At 49.7% G+C, this 26,197-nt stretch overlaps 1 protein-coding gene across 1 annotated transcript; it reads right to left on the bottom strand.

Annotated features, from left to right (window-relative positions):
* Positions 1-675: 675 nt before the first annotated feature.
* On the bottom strand, positions 676-12,733 carry LOC147717867 (uncharacterized). The gene is made up of 10 exons (XM_086920576.1): positions 11,939-12,733; positions 11,471-11,722; positions 11,208-11,374; positions 10,754-10,883; positions 10,469-10,690; positions 10,325-10,396; positions 10,207-10,288; positions 7,784-9,882; positions 7,074-7,142; positions 676-951 (listed from the first exon to the last, which is right to left on the bottom strand). Exons 1-10 carry the CDS (start codon positions 12,731-12,733, stop codon positions 763-765), a joined length of 4,077 nt encoding a protein of 1,358 aa, XP_086776702.1. The 3' UTR covers positions 676-762.
* Between the last annotated feature and the right edge of the window lie 13,464 nt (positions 12,734-26,197).

Below are 26,197 nucleotides of genomic sequence, written 5' to 3'. Positions count from 1 at the left end.
ATTGTAAAAACCCATGTTGTAATAATACCACATAATGGATTGTAAAAACCTATGTTGTAATAAAATGTACTGGAACGATCAGCGTGTTGGTAAAGAGTGAGTGGCAGCGTCGTACATCTGGGGAATCCACTATTTTCTACAGTCAGATTGTCACCAAAGGAGCAGCCAGTTTCATACACCCTTCTCGGTTTATTTCTCACACAGTTCTCCCTTTCCGCTACCCCTTGTGAGGTTTTCTGTATTCCACCCACCCTGCTATATAGATTTAACAAACCACACAAGGTCCTGAGCAGGGGTGAGGAGGCTACAGATGGAACAGGAAGCCTGAGGGGTGATTGAGCAGGGGATTGTGTGATTTACCTGGTCAAATGTTTAGTGAGTTTCACTTAAGACAATGTAAAACAAACCTAACAATGTCTATAAAAGGTTAGGGTCTCCTCCAGTAACCAAGACGAGCACTAGCCTGCTCTGTCCTAAAGAATTGCAATCACTGGGAGCGAGTGCAACTGAGGCCACAAAGAGAAAGAAGTACGTTGGCCAAGAGGCTTGTCCAAAGATGGTTCCCAATAGCCAGCACACATGATGACTGCTTGATGACAGATGAAATGAAAAATGTGATTTACTTTTAAATCTAAAATCAAATAAATTAAAAATCAATGAAAATTAAAGCAAAAATTATTGCAAAAATAAGAATACTTTATTTACTATGTACATTTTAGTTAAGTCACCACAGTGAGTGGCTAGCTCAATGAGCATGGGAACTCAGCTTCTAGAACTGAAGGTTATCTCTGTTGAGGAAACATCACTGTCCTGGGTATCATCAGCTAGAGCACCACAGGCTTCGTCCTCATCCACGGGGCTCATGGTATTAGCGCCGCCATAGACATACTCCAAGGTGTCATCCAGGTTCTCAGGTCCAAGTATCAAGTGCTTCATCTTCACAGTAGAGACCTGTAGGTACAGATGGACAGAGCAATTTTAGGAGCATCAAAGAGATGGAGTTTACTTCAAGTATGGCCCCTCCACTCTGGTCCCAAATAAATGTAAATGAGGAAACCGGTTTGAACCAATATTTTGCATTTTGGTAGGCGGTGGTCACCACAAGAGAAGGTTGGTGTCAATGTCGAGAAATAATGCAAATCTTGGATTCACAAATTACTGACATTTAGTGAAATCTTCTACCGTAAATAAAGGGTGTGAAAGGGGGATTCCTAGTACAGATCTCAGTGGTTTCAGTAGTTGAAAGACTATTGACTTTGGGTCATCATCAGAAGTCTCAAGTGTGGGATAGAAGTTTTGAGTTGGTGCTTTGAAGGGCAAAGCCAGATAAGCTGGTGCCATACGCTAACAATGAATGCTGAACACTTACTTTATTGGTAGCCCCTCACAGATCAACCAATGCACCTGAATTCTGTACTGCATAGAGTCATCCTCAGTACTGCAGTGTGGGAGCTCACAAATTGATTTGTGGATGAAAGAGGCTCTAGTTCCAGTACTGGGAGCCACACAGAGCATTGCTGAATGCACCATAATCAGGTCCTGCAACACCTAACCACCCTATGCAATTGCACTACTGAGTTACACACATCTGTGCCTTGGTACATTAATTCTGGTCTGCTCTGGGACCTCTATAGTGAACGGGTGTACCCCCTCCTTTACAGTTACCGTATTGTGAGGAAGGACAGCAATGGAAGTGAATGTCATGGACGTATCTCAATAGTCATCGATTCAGTAAAATCAGCTTTAATGTTCCTAGAACATTACAGGTGTTGGAAGCAATGTGGGACCTTGAGCAAAAGGCGTACGATCAATATCTAAGGCAAAAAGCCAGGTTAAAAGATATTACTTCCAATTTTAACTTTAGCATCTGTTGGGTCCTCCACTTATTTATCTTTTTTTTTTTTTTTTTTTTTTAACTGCCCGAACCCTTCCGCACTTTATATTAGCAAATTGCCATCTTTGGTCTCCGTCAGCACTCTCCCTGTTGGTGACTCCCAGTTGTTAACGGGAGGTCCAAGCATGCTTGCAGATGCAGAATATTGAGGCATTTTTTTTGAGGCAACATGGTATTAAACATTGTTATACCAGCTTGGCCTGACTAGTTCAGAAACCAAGGGGGCTGCTACCATCAAGACTCAGAACACTCTGTCTCAATCTTTGACTCCAAACGTTCACTGATGATGTGTGCCCACCCTTTAGAATGCCTTGAATCTACCTCACTTCAAGAAGAGTATATTCTGCAACCTGAAATCGCGGTTTCACCTTGATCCTTCACAATGCTTTCCATTCAGACTACCTTCAGATCCAAAGTGAATATTTACTAAGCAATTGGCACTTCAAGATCATTTTTGATTAGTGTTACATTGATTATGCAGTTGCTAGGGAACTAAAAAAAAAAAAATTCTGACCATAAATCCCCTCAAAGTATTGTCACCTAGGTATGTTTGAAGATGCCTTTAACGACAACGCTAAGACAGTTGGGGATCTTGCTATTGATATTTCCTCATGCATGCAAGACTCAGTTAATTATTTCGATATTTTAAAAGTTGCATCCTTAAATGAAGGTAAAAAGTGGAAATTCCTAATGAGAAGAAGACTATCTCCTCAAATGGAATTAATGTACAGATAATAACATTAAAAAAAGGGGAACTTGAATAAGACTGCTAAAAAGCCAGAAAAGGAAAACCTTATCTACGTGACTTGAAAAAAAATCCATCTAGCACATGGAAGAGCAAACAAAGTTTCAGCTCCAAGGGTTAAAAAGATTTTGCCAAAAAACTAAAGAAACTGTTTCCCACCCAGATTGAAGATCTACAAACCTTAGTAATGGTGGTTGAGGAAACTTTGGAACCAGCCAGCAGATTGACCCTAAGGCCATTTTTTTCAACAATCCTAAATACACAGTGGATTTGGATATTTTAAGTGAAGGCAATAATTTGTAACAGGAATTAAGAACAAAAGAGTTGAGACTGGAGGGAATGTTCTTGAAGCCAAATGAGAAAATTACCAGATGCTGCCACTTGTAAGCCTCCTCCCTGCCCCTGAACGGAGCTTACTTCTTCGGATTTTCAGGTAGACTGTACTGAATGTATTGTATACTATTTATCAATTAACTTGAAATCAGTACAATTTACTACAACACATAATAGCAAAATAAATTTGATATTTCAATGGCTCATATCTTTTAAGTCTTCCCATTTGGTCTGGCATTAAAGAAACTGACCTCATCCGGAGTCAAACTATTACAAACAACTTTGGATATGGAAATTGACTGCAAACTCCAAACTTTTCAGGGACCCAACTCGCACTATGTCTTATTTCATCCTTTCTGAAAATGTACAGCGGACGCCTCCACACACATTCTAAGAAAACATGGGGATAACTCAAATTGTAGATATTCAAAATGGGCGCTACGACAGAATATCCAATTGGTAGGCAACTGGTCCTGGATCTCAAAAGTTTGCAGTTCTAATGAAAACTCATCAGTTTGAAACTACTAATAAGAAAGCACTTTTTGGACCGAGAAAATTCCAAACTATTTAACAAACTTGCAATATTTTCTTCACAGGAGACTTTATTTATTCCCAGATTAAATCCAAATGATCTTCTGAATCAATATATATATTATCCCAAATATATACATCCCAAAATATATTACTAGTGAATTTTCAACCCCATGGTCTTATACATGGCTGTACTTTACCCCAAGTGTTTTCATTATGTTTCACTTTCCAACTTATTTGAAAAAAATATTTTTCTTCTGAAAATAGGTGAAATTTATCTGCCCATTTTAATGTGTGGAAATGATCCAGTTTTATCAAAACTTACTATTTGGCTGCAACAGTAGTTCAAAGCTTTAGCTAAATATGCCATTGATTATAGTGCAGAAGTACATGAAAGCAAATCTAAATCATTGATCTTGGGAGCAAGAGATTTACATTCTCCTTGCCAATGTACAATACATAGTAAACTATTTGAAATTGTCAAAAGTTAGCAGTATCTAGGACCAATCACATAAGTAAAATCAAAAACTAGGGACTATCACATTTCTGTACTCTAAAAGCTAATTCTTTTTCTCTTTCAGAAATAAAACACAAACTCATTTATTTCTATGATAAATTTCTCATCAGGTTTTCAGACAAGTTATCCTTAGGGTTTTATGGACCACCATTATGCTGGCCTAGGGTTCTACATAGTTTCATAGCCAACTCGTATTTCATGGAGCAGACTGCTTTATGATCCAAACATCAATCCATAGCACATGAAATCATTTTTTTCAATGACCAAAAAAGTGCTCATCTTAAAACAAACTGATTTCTACTATATACAATGTCAATTCAAATGCTCATTTCCACCATATCCTTTCCAATTTGAAATCATCGAGGAGGCTTGCATCTCTTCACACACAGCTAAAGTGGCACGCTAGTGTTGAGAACTTAAAGTGAGCATTCCATGCACCAGGTCACATGAGAGGCCACTGGTCAGAGTGGCCTGTTGGTCTGCCATCGAATGTCAGGATCTATGGACACCAGCCGCCCCTGTAAGCCCAGTACTGAAGCTTGACTTTAGACAACAAAGAGGTCGGTGCACCAGCACAGTGCAAGGAGCTTGGCTGGCTTCCCCATCAGTGCAGGGACGATACACCAGAACCATGGATGAAATGCCTGCTGTTGCTAATAACTAAGACAGACAGATTGCCTTGTGAGATCCCATCCGCACTCACTGGAAGAACCCCTTGGCTCAGCTGCAGTTTGGGCTTGCTGCCTTAAGAAGAGCCCCCTGAGATCCAAGTGCTATTGCCCTGCTGGACCACTGAAGGGCACATTGCAAATAAAAATATAATCCAAGTTCAGCACATTGCTCTTCCAGTTTGCTGGGTTCCCTCGCTACCAGTAACGCCCAGTTAGCAACTTTATAGTGAGAATTGCTTCCTACCACATCTTGGTTTGTGCGCTTTGTCAGGCTGCTACTAATGAATACCTTGATCACATTACTACCAAGAAGCTATGGCATTCCCTCCTTGCTCCCACCCTTTATGGTGATACCCACAAGTCTATTCGGATTTCTCTCCAGCACCAGTAGCCAGGGGCGGCTCTAGGCTCATGGTGGCCCTGGGCAGGGAGCGTAGATAGGGGGCCCCGGAAGAGGGGGTCCGGGCGGGGCGGAGCACGGAGGCCAGTGAGGAGGGGGGGGGTCAGGGTGTTTGGCTGGGATTTGGTGGCCTCTGGCTCTGTTCCACTTCCAGAGGCCACCAAATCCCGGCCAGGGGCCACCACACAAATATGTATCCATCCTCAGAGGATTATTATATCAAGGATATATATTGGCTTGGTGGCCTCTGGGATGTGGTGGCCCTGTGCAGGTGCACAGCTTGCACATGCCTAAGGCCGCCCTGATCTGATGCACAGGCTGCCTGGCTCCAAATGACACACCTTGGGCACTGCATGTGACCAGGACATCAGAAGTCCTATTCTTTTTCCAAAAGAAATACAATTGCCTGTACAATTGAATTTCATGAGTTTTATGCGTTTAACCCCACTCACAACCATGAGTCAGCCTGAACGGTTTAGCCTTTCCACCTTGTGAAAGTCAGTCTTGAAAAAGAGGTCAATTGAAAACGTCGTTGGTGGCTTTTCCTAATACCGGCTTCCTCTGCTTTTCAAGAGGATGTGTGTAGAAACTGTGTGGACACATTGGAGCATCTAAAAACTAAATTATTAACAGGCCTGCCAAGTTACTATGAAACCCTGGGCTCCTTAGCACATGTGCAACTGTTCAAATGTGTACCTTTACCCATCAAAGCAGTACAATCTACATGTTTCACGGTCTGCTCTGGTGACACACAAATGTCACAGAAATCATCTCACCTACTTGAGTGGGTGTCCTTAAGGTGACTTCGGTTTGGAGCACAACTGCGCACCTCCACCCTGGTGTAGAGGCTGCTACAAGGAGTGTTGAATCTCAGACCTTTCTTGCGCATGCTGAACGCTGAAGCATTCTGCAATTTAGAAGTAGTCCCTGACCTAATGGACATTGGGCCAGAGAATGTAGGAGCTCTTTCTGCACTAGGACCTTTGGTACAGGGCTTCCTCATTGGAATAAAAAAAATCGTACCCTAGCAACTGTGCATGGTTTGTACTAGATCATGCTAAAGGACTCAACGACTCCTGCAAATGTGTTGCTGTGACACACCTACATTGTGCTGCTAAAGTGATGGACGGTGGCCGCTGGTTCTAGGCACCTTCTAGGCACTTCACCATCCCCTTCTATTTTCTTGACAACGTACAGCATAGTGTGGAGTGGAAATGCCCTGCAGATTCTTACCATGGCATCCATATCTTGTGCGATTAACTGCTAGATGGTTAGGGGGGGGGGGGGGGGTCTAATGCCATGGAGGTACTGGCCATCCTACCCCACTTGCCATCCTACCCCACTGTCAAAACACTGGATGGTGGTCAGCACTGAGCAGACTATAGGTGCTTGCCCCAGAATCCAAATGCGTTCAGTTTAAGTATTCGATGATAGGGGTGGGACGAGCGTCGTATGGAGACCAACACGCTCTTCCTTGCAGCACTATCAATTCCCATCGGCAATAGTATAGATAGCACATATTTACCTCCCATGGCACAGTCATAAACAACACACTACCCACAGTGGCACACATTGGTGAACCAGAGCTTGGGTTTCCGTAAAAACCCATTTCTAATGGGTATGGACTTGCCATAAAAGGTCAGGTGCAGTCAAGGACTGCTCGCAGACTCATAGGTGTGGCGGAGTCTTCTCCAATATAGAATCACATCACCAGAATCGCATCCATCAGAAGAGGTATGATCACCCATCACCATATCAGTGATATATCTGATGAAAATATACATCACATTAATGCCTCTGCTTTTGAATCACCAGACATGTTAGCGACAAATTATACTAATGAATTCTGAGAACTCAGCAATGCAAATCAGTCATAACCAGTACAGAATGGCATGCTAACATAGAGGCCAAGATAAAAGCCATAGAAGTGACCTTGACACCTGAGAACCCGACAAGTGTGCCCATATGTAGGAATCACCCACCTCGTCATCAGAGGGATCCGAGTCCAGGTTTGCACCATCCAGTGATCTTGCAACAGTGGAGATGGTTTCCTACAAAGAGACAGAGCAGGGACAACACAGCTGTCACTTCACATTGTGCGTTGCTGGATAGTAGCACAGACTATGAATGAAATGAGACAATAGAAACATCTGGGCATGTCTGTCACCCTGTGTGCTTTGCAAGGAGAGTATAGAAATGTCTGGTGAGGTCCTTATTCCAGAGACTGATCCAATGAAATAGGATAGGCATTCCTTCAGACATTCCATGCATCAATGTATGAGATCTAGATAAGCTAGGAAATATTAAACAGCCCATGCAGTGAGACAGGATAGACATGCCAGGGGATGCTCTGTATTTCAAGCAGTGACACAGCGGGATAGGTTAGAAGTGCCATGAGATGTTCCAGATTCCTTGTAGAGATTTATTACATAGGATTGACATGCCAGGAGATGTTCCTTGTTCTACATACCATGCAGTGATACAGAGAGACAGGACAAACATGCCAGGGGAGTTATATATTTCATACACTGAGACAATGAGCTAGGACAGAAATGTCCAGAGCGCCACTTCTTCCATTCACAAATACAGCATGACAAAAGGATAGAAATGTTTTGTTTCATGCAGTAATTCCATTAGATCTCAGAAAGGTAATCATGTGTTCTGCTGTCCGAGGGTTATAAAACTAACTCACCTTGACACCCAACTCGATAGAATTGAAGCGCTCCACTTTAATGCAACTCTCTGTCCCAGCCATCAGTTCTTCGTGAAGCTCATCACCTGACTTAGTCATCAACTTCTTATCAATTGAACTAGTCCTATAGGCTCTGGGCTTATCAATCGAGCCAAACGCGCATATTACCAGTTCATTATCATGGCAGATGTTTGTGCCGATCACAGACTCCTTACTAAGAAAACAACCTGTGCTGATCGTGGGATCGCCATCGAGAGAGTCTTCTGTGCTAACCATGGGTCCGTTATCAATAGAACCTTCCCTGTCAATAGTAATGATCTTCTCAGTGGAGACCCCCATGCTCATCATGGGATCAGTAGGGCCATTTGTGCAGACTACCAGCATGTTGCCTTTGCTGATCGTGGATAAATGATCAATGGAGACACCTGTGCTGATCACAGATTCTTTATCAATGATTAGGTCTGTGCTAATCACACCTGTGCTGGTCCTGGTTTCCTCATCAATAGAGTCTTCTGTACTGACCATGGCCTCCTCATCAATGGAACCAGTCCTGCTGGGTTTGTTATGAGCTGAGGTACCGGTGCTAACAGATTCCAAATTGATGCAGATATTTGTGCCGAATGCAGAACCATCTGTGCTGGATAAGGGTATAAAATCAGAGACGTCTGTTCTGATGGTGCGCTCATTTTCAATGAAGCCATTTGTACAGACCATGGAATCCTTATCAATGAAGACCTCAGTGCTGGCGGCTGGTGCCTTATCAAAGTAAATGTCTTGGCTGGTTGCAGATTCCTTATTGATCGAGACTTCTGCTTCGATTATGGGCTCATTATCATTTGAGTCCTCGTTACTAACCATGGGCCCCTCCTCAGTACAGACTTCCGTTCTGATTGTGGAATTATCCTGGAGTAAAACATTGCTTCTGATCATGGCCTCCTCATCAACAGGACAGACTGTGCTGATCATACTCTCCTCATCAATAGAGACATCAGATATGATGGTGCCCCCCTCATCAAGAGAATCTTCTGTGCCGACCAAGAGTTCATTATCAATGGCAACATTGGTGCTCATCACATATTCCTTATCAATGTAGATGTCTGCGCTGATTGTAGATTTCTGATCAATATTGGTACCTGTTCTGATATGGACGTAATTATCAATAGAGACATCTGTTTGAATTGTCAGCTCTTTATCACCTGATCGGCTTGTGCAGACCACAGGTTCCATGTCCATATTGCCAGCTGTGCACATAGTCGCCTCTTCAGAGACCTCTGTTGCGACTGCAGCTTCCTCATCGATGGAGCAGGCTGTACTCGCTATGGGCTCCTCACCAGCAAAGACACTTGTGCTGATCAGGGGTTCCTTATCAATGCCCAAGTCTACAGTAGTGGAAGATTCTTTATCAAACTGGCCAGATGTGCTGGGAGAGGGCTCCTCATCAATAGAGACATCTGTGCTGACCATGGGCTCCTCATCAAGAGAGACATCTGTGCTGACCACGGGCTCCTCCTCAATGGAGGGGACTGTGCTAACCATGGGAGGCTCCTCAACAGATCCAACTGTGCTAACCATGGGAGGCTCCTCAACAGATCCAACTGTGCTAACCATGGGAGGCTCCTCAACAGATCCAACTGTGCTAACCATGGGAGGCTCCTCAACAGATCCAACTGTGCTAACCATGGGAGGCTCCTCAACAGATCCAACTGTGCTAACCATGGGAGGCTCCTCAACAGATCCAACTGTGCTAACCATGGGAGGCTCCTCAACAGATCCAACTGTGCTAACCAAGGGAGGCTCCTCAACAGATCCAACTGTGCTAACCATGGAAGGCTCCTCAACAGATCCAACTGTGCTAACCATGGAAGGCTCCTCAACAGATCCAACTGTGCTAACCACGGGAGGCTCCTCAACAGATCCAACTGTGCTAACCACGGGAGGCTCCTCAACAGATCCAACTGTGCTAACCACGGGAGGCTCCTCAACAGATCCAACTGTGCTAACCACGGTAGGCTCCTCAATAGATCCAACTGTGCTAACCATGGGAGGCTCCTCAACAGATCCAACTGTGCTAACAATGGGAGGCTCCTCAACAGATCCAACTGTGCTAACAATGGGAGGCTCCTCAACAGATCCAACTGTGCAAACCATGGGAGGCTCCTCAACAGATCCAACTGTGCCAACAATGGGAGGCTCCTCAACAGATCCAACTGTGCTAACCATGGGAGGCTCTTCAACAGAACAAAGTGAGCTAACCTTGGGAGGCTCCTCAATAGATCCAGCTGTGCTATCCATGGTAGGCTCCTCAGTAGATCCGCCTGTGCTAACCATGGGAGGCTCCTCAACAGATCCATCTGTGCTAACCATGGGAGGCTCCTCAACAGATCCAGCTGTGCTAACCATGGTAGGCTCCTCAGTAGATCCGCCTGTGCTAATCTTGGGAGGCTCCTCAATAGATCCAACTGTGCTAACCATGGTAGGCTCCTCAGTAGATCCACCTGTGCTAACCTTGGGTGGCTCCTCAGTAGATCCGCCTGGGCTAACCATGGGAGGCTCCTCAACAGATCCAGCTGTGCTAACCATGGGTTCATCAATACAGCTAACTGTGCTAACCATGTGAGGCTCCTCAGTAGATCCGCCTGTGCTAACCATGGGAGGCTCCTCAACAGATCCAGCTGTGCTAACCATGGGTTCTTCCTCAATACAGCTAACTGTGCTAACCATGTGAGGCTCCTCAGTAGATCCGCCTGTGCTAACCATGGGAGGCTCCTCAACAGATCCAGCTGTGCTAACCATGGGTTCTTCATCAATACAGCCAACTGTGCTAACCATGTGAGGCTCTTTAACAGAACTAAGTGTGCTAACCAGGGGAGGATCCTCAACAGATCCAACTGTGCTGACCATGGTAGACTCCTCAGTAGATACGCCTATGCTTAATATGGGAGGCTCCTCAACGGATCCGACTGCGCTAACCATGGGAGGCTCCTCAACAGATCCAACTGTGCTAACCATGGGAGGCTCCTCGACAGATCCAGCTGTGCTAACCATGGGAGGCTCCTCAATACAGCTAACTCTGGTAACCATGGGAGGCTCCTCAACAGAACTAAGCATGCTAACCTCAGGAAGCTCCACAATAGCTCCAACTGTGCTACCCATGGTAGCCTCCTCAACAGATCCAACTGTGCTAACCATGGGAGACTCCACAACAGATCCAACTGTGCTAACCATGGGAGACTCCACAACAGATCCAACTGTGCTAACCATGGGAGACTCCACAACAGATCCAACTGTGCTAACCATGGGAGACTCCACAACAGATCCAGCTGTGCTAACCATGGGAGGCTCCTCAATACAGCTAACTGTGGTAACCATGGGAGGCTCCTCAACAGAACTAAGCATGCTAACCTTGGGAAGCTCCTCAACAGACCCAACTGTGCTACCCATGGTAGCCTCCTCAACTGATCCAACTGTGCTAACCATGTGAGGCTCCTCAATACAGCTAACTGTGGTAACCATGGGAGGCTCTTCAACAGAACTAAGTGTGCTAACCTTGGGAGGCTCCTCAATAGATCCAACTGTGCTGACCATGGTGGACTCCTCAGTAGATACGCCTATGCTTACCATGGGAGCCTCAACAGATCCGACTGTGCTAACCATGGGAGGCTCCTCAACAGATCCAGCTGTGCTAACCATGGTAGGCTCCTCAACAGATCCAGCTGTGCTTACCATGGTAGGCTCCTCAACAGATCCAGCTGTGCTAACCATGGGAGGCTCCTCAACAGATCCAGATGTGCTAACCATGGGTTGTTCATCAATACAGCTAACTGTGCTAACCATGTGAGGCTCCTCGTCAGAACTAAGTGTGCACACCATGGGTGGCTCCTCAACAGATCCAACTGTGCTAACCATGTGAGGCTCTTCAACAGAACTAAGTGTGCTAACCTTGGGAGGCTCATCAATAGATCCAACTGCGTTAACCATGGGAGGCTCCTCAGTAGATCCACCTGTGCCAACCATGGGAGGCTCCTCAACAGATCCAGCTGTGCAAACCATGGGAGGCTCCTCAATAGATCCAGCTGTGCAAACCATGGGAGGCTCCTCAACAGATCCAGCTGTGCTAACCATGGGAGGCTCCTCAACAGATCCAACTGTGCTAACCATGGGAGGCTCCTCAACAGATCCAACTGTGCTAACCATGGGAGGCTCCTCAACAGATCCAACTGTGCTAACCATGGGAGGCTCCTCAACAGATCCAACTGTGCTAACCATGTGAGGCTCTTCAACAGAACTAAGTGTGCTAACCTTGGGAGGCTCATCAATAGATCCAACTGTGCAAACCATGGGAGGCTCCTCAACAGAACTAAGTGTGCTAAATAGGGGAGGCTCCTCAACAGATCCAACTGTGCTGAGCATGGTAGACTCCTCAGTAGATTCACCTGTGCTAACCATGGGAGGCTCCTCAACAGATCCGACTGTGCAAACCATGGGAGGCTCCTCAACAGATCCGACTGTGCAAACCATGGGAGGCTCCTCAACAGAATTAAGTGTACTAACCTTGGGAGGGTCCTCCATAGATCCAACTGTGTTAACAATGGGAGGCTCCTCAGTAGATCCAGCTGTGCTAACCATGGGAGGCTCCCCAACAGATCCAGCTGTGCTAACCATGGTAGGCTCCTCAGTAGATCTGCCTGTGCTAACCTTGGGTGGCTCCTCAATAGATCCAACTGTGCTAACCATGGGTTCCTCATCAATACAGCTAACTGTGGTAACCATGGGAGGCTCCTCAACAGGACTAAGTGTGCTAACCTTAGGAGGCTCCTCAACAGCTCCAACTGTGCTAACCATGGTAGACTCCTCAGTAGATTCGCCTGTGCTAACCATGGGAGGCTCCTCCACAGATCCAGCTGTGCTAGCCCTGGGAGGCTCCTCAACAGACCCAACAGTGCTGACCATGGGCTCTTCATCTATCGAGCCAACTGTGGTAACCATGGGCTTCTCAATAGGGCCGATTGCGCTGACCACTACTTCTTTCCCAGTGGAGACATCTGTGCTGATCACAGATTCCTTATCAATAGGACAGACTGTGTTGAGTTGTACTTCTTTAGTCCTAGAGCAGACTGTGGTTGTCATGCATTCCTGTTCAGTGTTCCCGTCTGTGTGTGGCGCCGATTCTGCATCCATCAAGTGCTCGGGGTGGCTTGTCAATGGTTTGCCATCAGTGCCGATGTTGAATGTGGTGATTTCATCCATGCTCAGCTCCACCTTAGAAAGCAAATAATTTTTTTAATGAGAAGTAAGAATAAAATGTAAAGGGCAGCGAACACTGTATGACACGTGCTCAGTGCAGTGACAGAGAAGCACACACCTGGGGACATTATTTGCTTTATGGACAGTGAAAGAAGATTTATCAATATTGAAATAAATGTGCACTTTAATCTTAGTTGGCATAAAATAAATTAATCTTTTTTACCAAGCATGCTCACTTTTGCACAAAGTTATGTGTATTAGATTGAGAGTAGTCACCTAAACACCCCACCCACCCCCCCAAAGAAGAAGAAAGAATTAATGCGAGATGGGGACAAGGGGACTAGATAAAGGAGAAAATATCTATAAAGGACAAAATGTACATAATATATAGCAATTCTTGGTATACAATAACAAATCATTTTGAGGACCTTCGAGAAAACCTCCAAAGAGTAAACCACTTAGATTCCAGCAGGGGTAGAGTTGGGCACTGGATTCCCCATGAAACCAAATGGCCCAGTCTGCAGGCTTACTGACTGATGAGGAATCTCCAGTAACAGAAGGCACCAGAGCCAGCACCTGCTCTTTATTCCATGCAGAGATGGAGTGAAATAGAAGGATAGAGTAATGTCTGAGAGGCTCTTGGTATCATGCATGAGAGAAGTATTGAAATGAGTAGAATATTTTATATTACAAGCAGTGTTACGGTGAGAAGGAAGAGTAGAGTGTCCTCTTTGAGCACGCAAGTGGCTTATAAAAAGCTACAACAGAAAAACATACATGTCTGATGTGTCCTTTTTTTCTGTTCAGAGATCCAGTGGGAAGGACAGGAGTTTATGGTGGTATGCCCACTTTGGCCCGCCCCAACTGACATTTTGCTGCCTGTACTACAGGGCTTATTCAAACAGCACTGCAGTTATAGGTGGTAAAATGCCTGTGGACACAGCAGTGAGGGCAAGAGGGGTACGCACGGGTAAAAACAAAACTAAAAAGCAATTACCGCTGGGCAAACACAGAGTATGTCTGTGGTGTTCCCCTGGTGAAATGCCCATAAATTGTGTATGGTGATGTATATATTCATGGGGGGGTTCCTCCTAAAGGGCAGAGGAGCACTGCCCCGACTGCCTTAAGCACAGGAGACAAACGCAAATAAATAAAAATGCATAGTAATGCCATTTTATTTTGCCACTGGTACGGATCACAAATGTGAAGGTGGGGCTGAATTCTGTGTTGGCAGGATGACTGCTGCCCCCACCAGTGTGCACATCATATCGGCCAGCAGTCTTGCGACGGCCAAGCTGACATGCGCAATGCCGGGCCCCGGGGAAAGAACAGTCGCAGACTAGTCTTCCCCCGGCGTCCTCCGCGCAGGATAGGGCAGGCAGGGGAAGGGGATGAGTTAGGGGGTGGGTATATAGGTGCAGGGGAGGAAGGTAACTTCCTCTTCCTGCGCCTGGCACCATCGGGAGGGAGAAAAGAAAGGGAGTGTTAGCTCAGGGCCTGTGTTACTCAGTTTAGCAAGTTAGTGTATTTTTCTGGGTTTGTGTCTCGTCGTCGGGGGCGGTTTGTGCGGCAGCCGTTCCTACACACGCCAGAAGCGTGAGTTTTGGCAAGATGTCGGGCGTGACGTCCGAGGAGGTTCGGGCGGCCCTGCTGCTGCTGGCGCGGGCCGGTCGCGAGGACCTGCTACAGCCAGGGGTGTTGGGACAAGCATGGGTGGGGCACGCGCGCGGCCTCGGCCGGGGTCAAAGCCGTGGTTGTGGCTTGTCTGGAGGACGAGCCTGACACACACGGCCAGGCAGACAATCGGAGGGGGGGAGGAGCGCCCAGGGACCCGGCGAGGGGCGGGAAGCGTAAGAGCCTGCCCCCACGGCCCTACCCCCCAATCGAGTTCCTGCCTGGGGCCTCCGGGGCTGCTGCTGGGGTCTGTTCACACACAGCTTGGTGCGGGGGGAGAGGGGGGCAGGGGGACAGCCTTTTGCCCCCTTTGCCGGCTGTGGGTCCTGGGGATGTGTCCAAGGCCACTGAGGTAGAGGGACAGGCCGATACCTATGCCATTGGGGAGGGCCTGAAGGGGGAGACTGAGCCTGTGGAGGAGGGGCAGAGGGAGGAAGCCCCCATTGACCTGTCCACCAGCTCCAGGGCAGGCACCCCTGCCCTGGCGAGGCAGGAGTCGGTCGGGGAATCTGCGGATCGGGGTGGGGCGGCGGTCCTGGTTCCCATGGGTGGGGTGCCCGGGTGGGCTCCTGGGTTTGGACAGGGTGGTTTATTCCCCCCGGGAGCCGAGTTTATGGGCTACTGCCCGCCCCCTAAGATCTGGGGCGCGCTAACTTGGGAGGACAGGGCCAGGGAGGAGAGGATAATCGAGCAGATCCGGGATGTCCGGTGGGCAGCGCAGACCAGGGCGGGAGCGGTGTGGGGTCATGAGGTTGAGGGCCCCCCCACCCCGACCTCTGAGGAGGAATGGGAGGTGGAGCTGGAGGAAGAGCTTAGGAGAGTCAGGGCTAGAAAGAACGTGGAGGAACACCCCCCCCCAGAGAGCTATGGCGGGCGTAGGCCCGATGGTGCTGGGGCCCACTCAGGCTGGAGCGACCTGAGGAGCGGGAGGGGATCCAAGCCAGTGGCTGTCGGCAGAGCCCGGGGGTGGCTGGCGGGGCGCAAGATGGCTCCAGAACGTAGGACAGAAGCAGCAGGGTAGTCTGAGGCGGCTGTCCCTCCATCGAGGGCTCGGTCTCCTGCGGCACATGTGGAGACTGGAATGCGTGCGCATGGTGGTGTGCAGAAAGGTATGAAGAGAGCTGTGAAGGAGGTGGAGAGTGTGCGTGTGGATCTGGAACCGGTGCTCGAGTTGGATTATGGTGCGGAGAGTGATGAGCTGGAGGACGGGGAGGTGCGGGATGACAGAAGGCTTAGGGGGCGCTGCGGTCAACGGCGACATTGGTGTTTTGCAGGCCCCGGCGGCGATGAAGACCAAGGCCGGGACGGCAGCGGTCCAGGTGGCGGTTCCCAGAGGACGGCCCAGGGAACGGACCACGGCACTCACAGGTGAGGGATCCTGGTGGGCAGCCTGGGATGACGGTCCCTGGGGGAGGGGGGGGGGGCGCAAGAGGCCTTGCAGGTCAGTGGGAGTTGCGGATGGTTCGGTCCGGGAGTCGGCGAAGCCATCGGGCAGTCCACCTGAGGATGGTGAGAAGGTGGACGGTAAGTCTGTGGCGACGGGGATGCAGATGGACAAGGGGGATTGTAAAGAGGAGAAAGGTGTGAAGAAACTGCCGTATATGGGTTTGGCTATGCCATTGGGTTCGCATCTCTCAGAGAAACTCAGGGCACGGATTTGGAGGCATGAATTTGTGGATGTCTTTAAGCTACTACATAGGGAGGTGCAGGCAAAGGAGGGGTCCAAAGAGGAGGAGTAGGAGCTGACTAGGCACCCTAGGGTGTCAGTGACAATGGAGAACTGGACGTCAGCATTCTTGATTTATGCCAGTATTTACTGCAAGAAGTATTTGGACAGGGCGATTGCGCTTTTCAAATACATGGACATCATTCGCAAGGCCCTGATGCAGTTCGGGGGTTTTGCCTGGCTGAGTTATGATGAGGAGTTTAGAGCCAGGGTCAGTGTGAATCCCGAGAAGAGTTGGGGGGGGAAGTTGTTCAGGAACTCTGGGTGCAGTGGATGGTGTCCACGCACTCCACTGCGTCCAAACACACGGCCAGCGGCTTGCCGGTTGTGTATTGGTCCTTTCCGCCGCGTCCCGCCCAAAGCGGGGCGGTGGGTGGAACGGTGCTCAACACCACCGTCTCGGGTCAACAGTCCAAGCCAGGGGGATATTCTAAAGGGGCCTGTTGGAGCTACAATAAGGGGTATTGTTCCAGGTATCCCTGTAAGTTCAAGCACGAGTGCTCGAAATGCGGCTGGAAACATGCCCTTAACTCAGTGCCTCACCCTCGCTACGCCCTACGAACAGTGGAGGAACGCCAGAGGTCGGGGCCACCCTGGACAGAAGGGCGCCTACAACGGTTAGGGTGGAGGCGATGGCCCCGTGGCTCTCGTGCTACCCGGATCAGGAGGCGGCGGCACGGCTGTTCTGGGGTTTCACAGAGGGTATAAGAGTGGGCTACCAAGGTCCTAGGGAGCGCCGGTGGGCCGACAACTTGAGATCTGCTAAGGAATTGCCTAGTGTGGTGTCTGCTAAATTGAGGAAGGAGGTTGAGGAAGGAAGGGTAGCTGGCCCATTTACTGACTGGCCGGTGGCTGATCTGATTATCTCTCTATTGGGGGTGGTGCCAAAGAAAGAGGAGGGTGAGTTCAGGATGATACACCACCTGTCATGGCCGGAGGGCCAGTCTGTGACCGACTTTACTGCAGAGGAGGATTCTAGAGTGCTCTATGCGCCGGTGGACGATGCGATCCGTCTGGTGAGGGTGTGTGGGGCGGGGGCTGAATTGGCGAAATGCAACATCAAGTCAGCCTTTCCGTTTACTGCCTATTCATCCGCCGGATTTTTCGCTCTTGGGAATGCAGTTTGGGGGGGGCCATCTACGTGGACAACGTTTTGCCCATGGGATGTGCCATCTCCTGCGCTCTTTTCGAGCTATTCAGCACTTTCCTGCAGTGGGTCATGGTGCGAGTCAGTGGGTGCCGTGAGGTCACTCACTACTTGGATGATTTCCTCTTCCTGGGGAGGGCAGATTCCGGGGACTGCGGCAGGGCCCTGTCGCGATTCCAAGGGATGGCCTTTCAGTTTGGTGTGCCTCTGGCGCCGGAGAAGACGGCTGGTCCCAGCTGCTGCTTGACGTTTCTGGGGATCGAGCTGGACTCGGTACAGTGGCTGGCATGCCTCCCTACGGCCAAAGTGGCGGAGATACTGGCATGTTTGGAATGGGCGGTTCAGAAACTTCTGGGTTTCCTTAACTTTGCATGCAGGGTAGTGCGTGCAGGGCGGACGTCCTGGCGGCGGCTCGGCATGGCCATGTCGGGGGCAGTGCTTCCACATCACAGAGTCAGGATTTCCATGGGGGTGAGGGCCGACTGGAGGACCTGGATTGCATTCCTGCAGGACTTTAACGGTGTGTCCCTGGACTTTGATGAGGAGAGGGCGGTCTGGCAATGCCAAATTTACTCTGATGCAGCTGGGTCAGCGGGGTTTGGTGTTTTCTGGGACGGAAGGCGGTGTGCGGAGAGCTGGCTGCCTCCATGGATCAAACAAGGGAGGACCATTGCTTACTTGGAGTTCTTCCCTTTACTGGTGGCACTGGAGGTGTGGGGGGAGGAATTTCGAAACAGGTCGGTGCTCTTCCATGTGGACAATATGACGGTTGTGGAGCTGGTGAATCAGAGGGCAAGGGACCTGAGAGTGCTGCGGCTGTTGCAGAGGTTCATGTTGGCTTGTCTGCGGTTGAATGTGGTGTTTCGGGCAAAGCATGTCCCTGGAGCGAATAATGACATTGCGGATGCTTTGTCTCGTTCGCAGTGGCAGCGGTTCCGGCACCTGGCACCGGGAGCGGATACATGCAAGACCGAGCTGCCGGCCGGCATCTGGGCCTTGGGGGAGTGAGGATGATTGGCCGGGTGGAAGGTTCTGTTGCAAAGACCACTAGGAGGACGTATCGTTTGGCATGGTCTGAATTTAGTGCTTTCATGGGCTGGAATCTGGATGGTGTCGTGAGTGTTGAGTCTGAGGTGGAACAAGGGCTGAGACGATTTGTGCTGGACTGTATTGACAGGGATTTGACTGCGGCTACGATTTCTAGTAAATTGGCAGGGATATCCTTTTACTGTGCCTTGTTTCTGGGTTTTGATCCGACTAAAGATGTGATCGTGAGCAGGATGTTGCCGGGTTGGGGCAGGGAATGCAGGAGTGGGGGGGGGGGGGGGGAAACTTCGGGAGGCGGTTACTTTTGAGATGTTGGTCCGGCTGGTTGGGGTGTTGCCGGAATGTTGTTATGACCTGGTTGAGGTTGGCCTTTTCCGTTTGTGTATGGTGTGGATGTTTTTCAGGGCGTTCAGGGTGTCTGAATTGCTGGGTACAAGGAGAATGGCTGGCAGGTTGTTCGAGGAGATTAGAGTGGATGGAGGTCGCTTGGGTATCTGGTTGCGGTGCTCGAAGACTGATCAGTTGGGCAGGGGTAAGTGGGTGTGGCTGAATGAGATGGAAGGTGGGGCGGTATGCCCTGTGTTTGAATGGCACACTTTCCTGGGGACGGGGAGTGTGGTGCGTGGGGAAATTTTTTGTCATGCGTCAGGCGCGAGAATGACGGCGGGCCAATTATTGGCAGTGTTGCGCAAAGCTTTGCGGCAATTGGGTCTTGATGCGTCTGGTTTCGGGACTCACTCCTTCAGGATTGGGGCTGAGACAGCTGCGGCCAGGTTGGGGTGGTCCTGGGATAGGATTAGTATAATTGGGCGGTGAAAGTCACGCTGTTGTGAGAGGTATGTGAGGAAATGAGATGGTCCCAGGTAGGCGTTTGTTTGATCATGATTTCCTGTTTTTGTTTCCATTATCTTTTTCTTCGTAGGTTGCGTGGGTGGACCGGGAAGTATGACAGTGACATGGATTGTTGGGCACTCCTTCGTGGATTGGGCGTCCAAATATGCGGAGCAACAGGTTTACGGCCGTAACCCGGGACTGAAAGGACACTTGCACAAGGTACAATGGTGGGGCAAAGGTGGAATGCGATGGGGGGCACTACTGCCCTGGCTCGTGAAGATGATCCCACAGAGGGGATGCCCTGATTTGTTGATAATACATCTGGGAGAAAATGACTTGGTGAAGCTGTCAGGTTTGGCGCTTTTACAGCTTATGCAGAGGGACCTGGAGGTGCTGAAATCTAAGCTTGCAGGGACCTGCATTGCCTGGACAGAGTTGGTCCTCAGGAAAGTGTGGAGAGGGGCAATGAAGCATGTGGCGATCGAAAATGCACAAAGGAAGCTCAACAGGGCAATGAGACTATAATGTGGTGACAAGGACATCAAAGTGATTGCACAGGAAGGGATTCGACTCGAGGAACCTTTCGTTTTTAGGGACGACGGAGTATACTTGTCACAGCTGGGCAATGCATATTACATGATGGAGATGAGAGATGTAGTGAGCAAGCTATGGAATGAGGCTATCTGGTGTTGCCGGGAGTGAGTGCGGGGTGCTTGGTGCGGGCTGACAGACCTGAGAGGAGGGGTGGGGCAGGGAACCGCCCTACAGGGGGTTCCCTGGTTGGCAGTACTTTGAAGGGACAGGGGGGGGCAAGAGCAGGCACACCCATGCCGGGGGCGGGGGAGGTGGAATTCGAATGGCGGATAGAGGCATGACTGGATGGACGCAAGGAGCGGGCTGGATGACCAGTGATTGAGGGGCAGGAACAAGGTATGGTATGGAGCTTGTAGGGGTTTGTGATGAGGTGGAACGGGTGAAACGAATGAGAAGGGAGTGTGAGTGGGGGTTTGATGTTATTACCCGTTTATGTTTATTGTTATGTACAGATTACGCAGCCTGGTCTAATAAAATGGCCTTTTACGCTGACACACTGCGTGGTCTGTTTATTGCGCAATGTAGTCCCAGCCATCCCAGGGCTGTGAATCGGCCGACACACCCCCAGCCTCAAAAAGAGCGCTGGATTAGCCTACACCAACCAATCCTGGAGCTGCTCTCATGCTGAAAACAGCATGAGAGTAGCTCCAGGAGTGGTTGGATTTGCGTTCCAGAGGGCATGAAGGGAAGTCCCACCCTTTCCTGCTCATGGAAACCACCATCTCTGGGAGAGAAGTTTTGCACGGGGGGGGGCAGCTGCATCTATGGCGAGTTGTGTGCCATTGCGACCTACCATAATTATTTATTGCTAGCCGCAACTACGTTTATTTTGCATGCAGGTAGAAGGTCATGTCTCCAGTGTGCTTTATTTCATGGAGTGACGCAGAAGGATAGAAATGTTTAGTGAAATCTATAATGTATACACAGATATATTGAGATGGATGGACATGTTTGACGCGTACTTAAATCTATGTGTGACACAATGAGATAGAAGGCTGAAGTGTATGGTGATGTTCATATTCCATGCAGTGATAGGGAGACAGAAGGATAGATATGTATGGTATTGTTCATAATCCATTCAGTGACAGTGAGATAGAAGGGTAGAAGTATTGGGTATTGGTCATATTCGATACAGTGACAGTGAGAAAGAAGGATAAAAGGGAATGGTAATGTTTATATTGCATGCAGGGACGCAGCGAGAAAGAAGTATATGGTATTGTTCATATTCATAGCAGTGACAACGAGATGGAAAGATAGAAGTGTATGATAATGCTCGTATTCCATACAGTTACACAGATATAGGATAGAAGTGTATGATGATGTTCATATTCCATGCAGTGACAGTAAGATAGAAGGGGAGAAAGTGTATGGTGATCTTTATTTTACCTACAGTGGGATAAAAGGATGGACACATCGCAGGTGTTCTATTTCCATGCAGTGAGATGGAAGGGGAGAAAGTGTGCGGTGAGGTTTATATTCCCTGCATTGATGCAGTGGGTTAAAAGGATCGACATCGCCCGGGCATTCTTATTCCATGCAATGAGACATGGACATGAAAGTGGGGGGGTCATTTATATATTTCTTGCAGTGATGCAGTGAGGTAAAAGGATGAACATGTCCCAGGTGTTCTTTATTACATGCAGTAATGCAGTGAGGTGGAGGGTTGCGGTGATGTTTAAATTCCATGCAGTGATACAGTGAAACATAATTGAAGTGCATGAAGATGGTTATATTCCATGAAGCGACACAGTGAGATAGGATTGAGAAGACTCAGTTTTTTTTCATGTAGTGATGCAGTGAGAGAGATGTATATGGCGATGCTTATATTCCATGCAGAGATATAGTGAGGTCGGTGGTCATTTATGAGGTGTCTTATTCCATGCAGGGAGATGTAAATGAATGGTGAGGATTATATCCCACACAGTGATATACAAGGATGTCCCAGGTGTCCTTTATTGCATGCAGTGATGTAGAAGGTTGTGCTGAGGTTTATATTCCTTGCAGTGAGAGAAGGATGGACATGTCCCAGGTATTCTTTATCCCATGCAGTGAGGTAGTGAGATGGAATGTATGAAATTTATATTTCATGCAGTGATATATTGAGATGACCGGACATGTTTGAGGTGTTGGGGGTTTCACGCAGTGACGCAGTGAGATAGGACAGAAGTAAATGGGGAGGTTTATAGGCCACGCAATGACATCGCGAGATGCAAGGATTCAGATGTATAAATGTGCCCTGTAGTCCAGGAAGTGATGCAGTGAAACAGGGTAGAAATGGATGGCATGTATAGGTGCCATGTGTGGATGCAGTGTGGCGAGATGGACAAATGAGGGGATATTTCACGCTTAAACACAAAGTCAATAAATGAAACTCCTACCTTGGTATTCATGGCTTCTGGCCCAACAGACTCCACACTGATGCAGCTGATTGTGTTCATCAATGATTCTTGGTCAATGGAGCCCTTTGGGCTGTTTGAGTCATTATCAATTAAACCATCCGTGCGTAATGGTAAGTGCTGAACAGTGGATTCTGTCCTGAGAGGCGCTGCTTCCCCAGCGGAGACGTTTGTGCTGAGAGGTGCAGCTTCATCAATTGAGCTTACTGAGCTAATCTCCAGTTCATCAATGAATCTTTCTGTATCGATTTTAGCTTTCTCATCAACAAAACTATGCGTGTTGGTAGGAGCTGTCTCATCCGTGGGGCCGTCTGTGCTGAGAGGCGCTGCCTCATCCGTGGGGCCGTCTGTGCTGAGAGGCGCTGCCTCATCCGTGGGGCCGTCTGTGCTGAGAGGCGCTGCCTCATCCGTGGGGCCGTCTGTGCTGAGAGGCGCTGCCTCATCCGTGGGGCCGTCTGTGCTGAGAGGCGCTGCCTCATCCGTGGGGCCGTCTGTGCTGAGAGGCGCTGCCTCATCCGTGGGGCCGTCTGTGCTGAGAGGCGCTGCCTCATCCGTGGGGCCGTCTGTGCTGAGAGGCGCTGCCTCATCCGTGGGGCCGTCTGTGCTGAGAGGCGCTGCCTCATCCGTGGGGCCGTCTGTGCTGAGAGGCGCTGCCTCATCCGTGGGGCCGTCTGTGCTGAGAGGCGCTGCCTCATCCGTGGGGCCGTCTGTGCTGAGAGGCGCTGCCTCATCCGTGGGGCCGTCTGTGCTGAGAGGCGCTGCCTCATCCGTGGGGCCGTCTGTGCTGAGAGGCGCCGCCTCAACAATTGAGCTTACTGAGCCAATCTCCAGTTCATCAATGCATCTTTCTGTATCGATTTTAGCTTTCTCATCAATAAAACTATGCATGTTGGTAGGAGCTGCCTCATCCGGTGGGCCATCTGTGCTGAGAGGTGCTGGCTTATCCATGGAGCCAGCTGTGCTGAGGGGCAATGGCTCATACGTGGAACTGTCTGTGCATTGGGAGACTGCCTCATCCGTGTGGCCGTATGTGCTGAGAGGTTTTGCTTCCCCAGCGGAGACGTCTGTGCTGAGAGGCACTGCTTCATCAATGGATTGTTCTGAGCTAATCTCCAGTTCCTCAATGCAGCTTTGTGTTTCAGTTTTAGCTTTCTCATCAATAAGACTGTGTGTGTTAATTGGTGCTGCCTCATCGGAGAAGCCAACTGTGCTGAGAGGTAGGGCCTCATCCATAGAGACGCCTGTGCCGAGAGGCGTCGCCTCATCCGTGGGGCCGTCTGTGCTGAGAGGCGCTGCCTCCCCAGCTGAGAAGTCTGTGCCGAGAGGCACTGCTTCATCAATGGATTTTTCTGAGCTGAGAGGGGCTGCTTTCCCAGTGGAGACATCTATGCTGAGAGGCGCTGCTCCATCAATGGATCGTACTGAGTTAATCTCCAGTTCATCAATGGTGCTTTCTGTATCAATTTTAACCTTATCAATAAGACTGCGTGTGTGTATAGGCACTGCCTTATCTGTGGGGCAGTCTGTGCAGAGAGTCACTGGCTTATCAATGGAGCAGTTTGTGTTGGGAGACACTGGCTCATCGAGAGAACCATCTGTGATGAGAGGCATTGCTTCCACAGAGCCATCTGTGCTGAGAGATATTGCCTCAATGGAGCTGCCTGTGCTGAGGTGCATTGCTTCAATGGGACCATCTGTACTTAAAGGTATTGCCTCAACTGAGTCCTCTGTGCTGAGAGACGCTGCCTCCATGGAGCAGTCTGCCTCATGAATGGGGTCACCTGCAGTCATAGTTACTGCCCCAATTTTGTCGTTTGTGATTATAGGTACTGCTTTAACGGGGCACGCTATGCTGAGAGGCACTGCTTCAATAGAGTCATCGACACAGTGCTCTGTGTTGATGGACATTGCCTTGATTAATGAATCTGTGCCAATAGGGGCTGCCTCATTACTGGAGCCATCTGTGCCATTCGGGACTACCACATGAGTGAAGTTGTCTGGGCTGACGGGCACTGCTTGATTTGAGGACCGTTCTGTGCTCCTAGGGATGGATTCAAAGGAGCTATCTGTGCTTATAGGTAGAGCTTCATCAGTGGCATCCTCTGTGTCCTCTGTGCCGACAGGCACTACCTCAAAAGAGCTGTCTGTGCTGATAGGTACTGCCTCAAAAGAGCTGTCTGTGCTGATAGGTGTTGATCCATCAATGGCACTGTCAGGAACAATGGGCACCGCTTCATCAATGGACCGATCTGTGTTGATAAGGACTGTTTCAAGGGAGCCATCTGTGTTGAGAGCCACTGCCTCGTCAATGGATATGTCTGTACTAATAAGCACTGCCTCAGTGGCGTAATATGTCTTGACATGCACTGCCTTATCATTGGAGACTTCTGTGCTGATGGGCATGACCTCATCAATGGCGCCGTCTGTTCCGAGAGGCGCTGCCTCAATGGCGTTGTCTGTTCCGAGAGGCGCTGCCTCAATGGCGCCGTCTGTTCTGAGAGGCGCTGCCTCAATGGCGCCGTCTGTTCCGAGAGGCGCTGCCTCAATGGCGCTGTCTGTTCCGAGAGGCGCTGCCTCAATGGCGCCGTCTGTTCCGAGAGGCGCTGCCTCAATGGCGCCGTCTGTTCCGAGACGCGCTGCCTCAATGGCGCAGTCTGTTCCGAGAGGCGCTGCCTCAATGGCGCCGTCTGTTCCGAGAGGCGCTGCCTCAATGGCGCCGTCTGTTCCGAGGGGCATGACCTCATTAATGGTGCCGTCTGTGCTGAGGGGTGCTGCCTCAATAGTGCCGTCTGTGCTGAGGGGTGCTGCCTCAATGGGGGTGCCGTCTGTGCTGAGGGGTGCTGCCTCAATAGTGCCGTCTGTGCTGAGGGGTGCTGCCTCAATGGGGGTGCCGTCTGTGCTGAGGGGTGCTGCCTCAATAGTGCCGTCTGTGCTGAGGGGTGCTGCCTCAATGGGGGTGCCGTCTGTGCTGAGGGGTGCAGCCTCAATGGTGGTGCCGTCTGTGCTGAGGGGTGCTGCCTCAATGGTGGCGCCGTCTGTGCTGAGGGGTGCTGCCTCAATGGTGGCGCCGTCTGTGCTGAGGGGTGCTGCCTCAAAAGAGCGGTCTGTGCTGATAGGTGTTGATCCATCAATGGCACTGTCAGGAACAATGGGCACCGCTTCATCAATGGACCGATCTGTGTTGATAAGGACTGTTTCAAGGGAGCCATCTGTGTTGAGAGTCACTGCCTCGTCTATGGATATGTCTGTACTAATAAGCACTGCCTCAGTGGCGTAATATGTCTTGACATGCACTGCCTTATCATTGGAGACTTCTGTGCTGATGGGCATGACCTCATTAATGGAACCGTCTGTTCTGAGAGGCGCTGCCTCAATGGCGCCGTCTGTTCCGAGAGGCGCTGCCTCAATGGCGCCGTCTGTTCCGAGAGGCGCTGCCTCAATGGCGCCGTCTGTTCCGAGAGGCGCTGCCTCAATGGCGCCGTCTGTTCCGAGAGGCGCTGCCTCAATGGCGCCGTCTGTTCCGAGAGGCGCTGCCTCAATGGCGCCGTCTGTTCCGAGAGGCGCTGCCTCAATGGCGCCGTCTGTTCCGAGAGGCGCTGCCTCAATGGCGCCGTCTGTTCCGAGAGGCGCTGCCTCAATGGTGGCGCCGTCTGTGCCGAGGGGTGCTGCCTCAATGGTGGCGCCGTCTGTGCCGAGGGGTGCTGCCTCAATGGTGGCGCCGTCTGTGCCGAGGGGTGCTGCCTCAATGGTGG

Source organism: Lissotriton vulgaris, chromosome 5 (genome assembly GCF_964263255.1).
Source record: "Lissotriton vulgaris chromosome 5, aLisVul1.2, whole genome shotgun sequence".
Classification (NCBI taxonomy): domain Eukaryota; kingdom Metazoa; phylum Chordata; class Amphibia; order Caudata; family Salamandridae; genus Lissotriton; species Lissotriton vulgaris.
This window is presented reverse-complemented; position numbering and strand designations above follow the sequence as displayed.

Bases quoted from the DNA above. Each gene is read 5' to 3' on its own strand.
- LOC147717867 (XM_086920576.1), bottom strand. From the start codon at position 12,733: ATGGTCAGCACTGTTGGGTCTGTTGAGGAGCCTCCCAGGGCTAGCACA. The intron at 10,397-10,468 runs ATGGTTAGCACA...GAGGAGCCTCAC, and splicing joins GCTGTATTGAGGAAGAACCC to ATGGTTAGCACAGTTAGCTG. The intron at 10,289-10,324 runs GTTAGCCCAGGC...GAGCCACCCAAG, and splicing joins CTGTTGAGGAGCCTCCCATG to GTTAGCACAGGTGGATCTAC.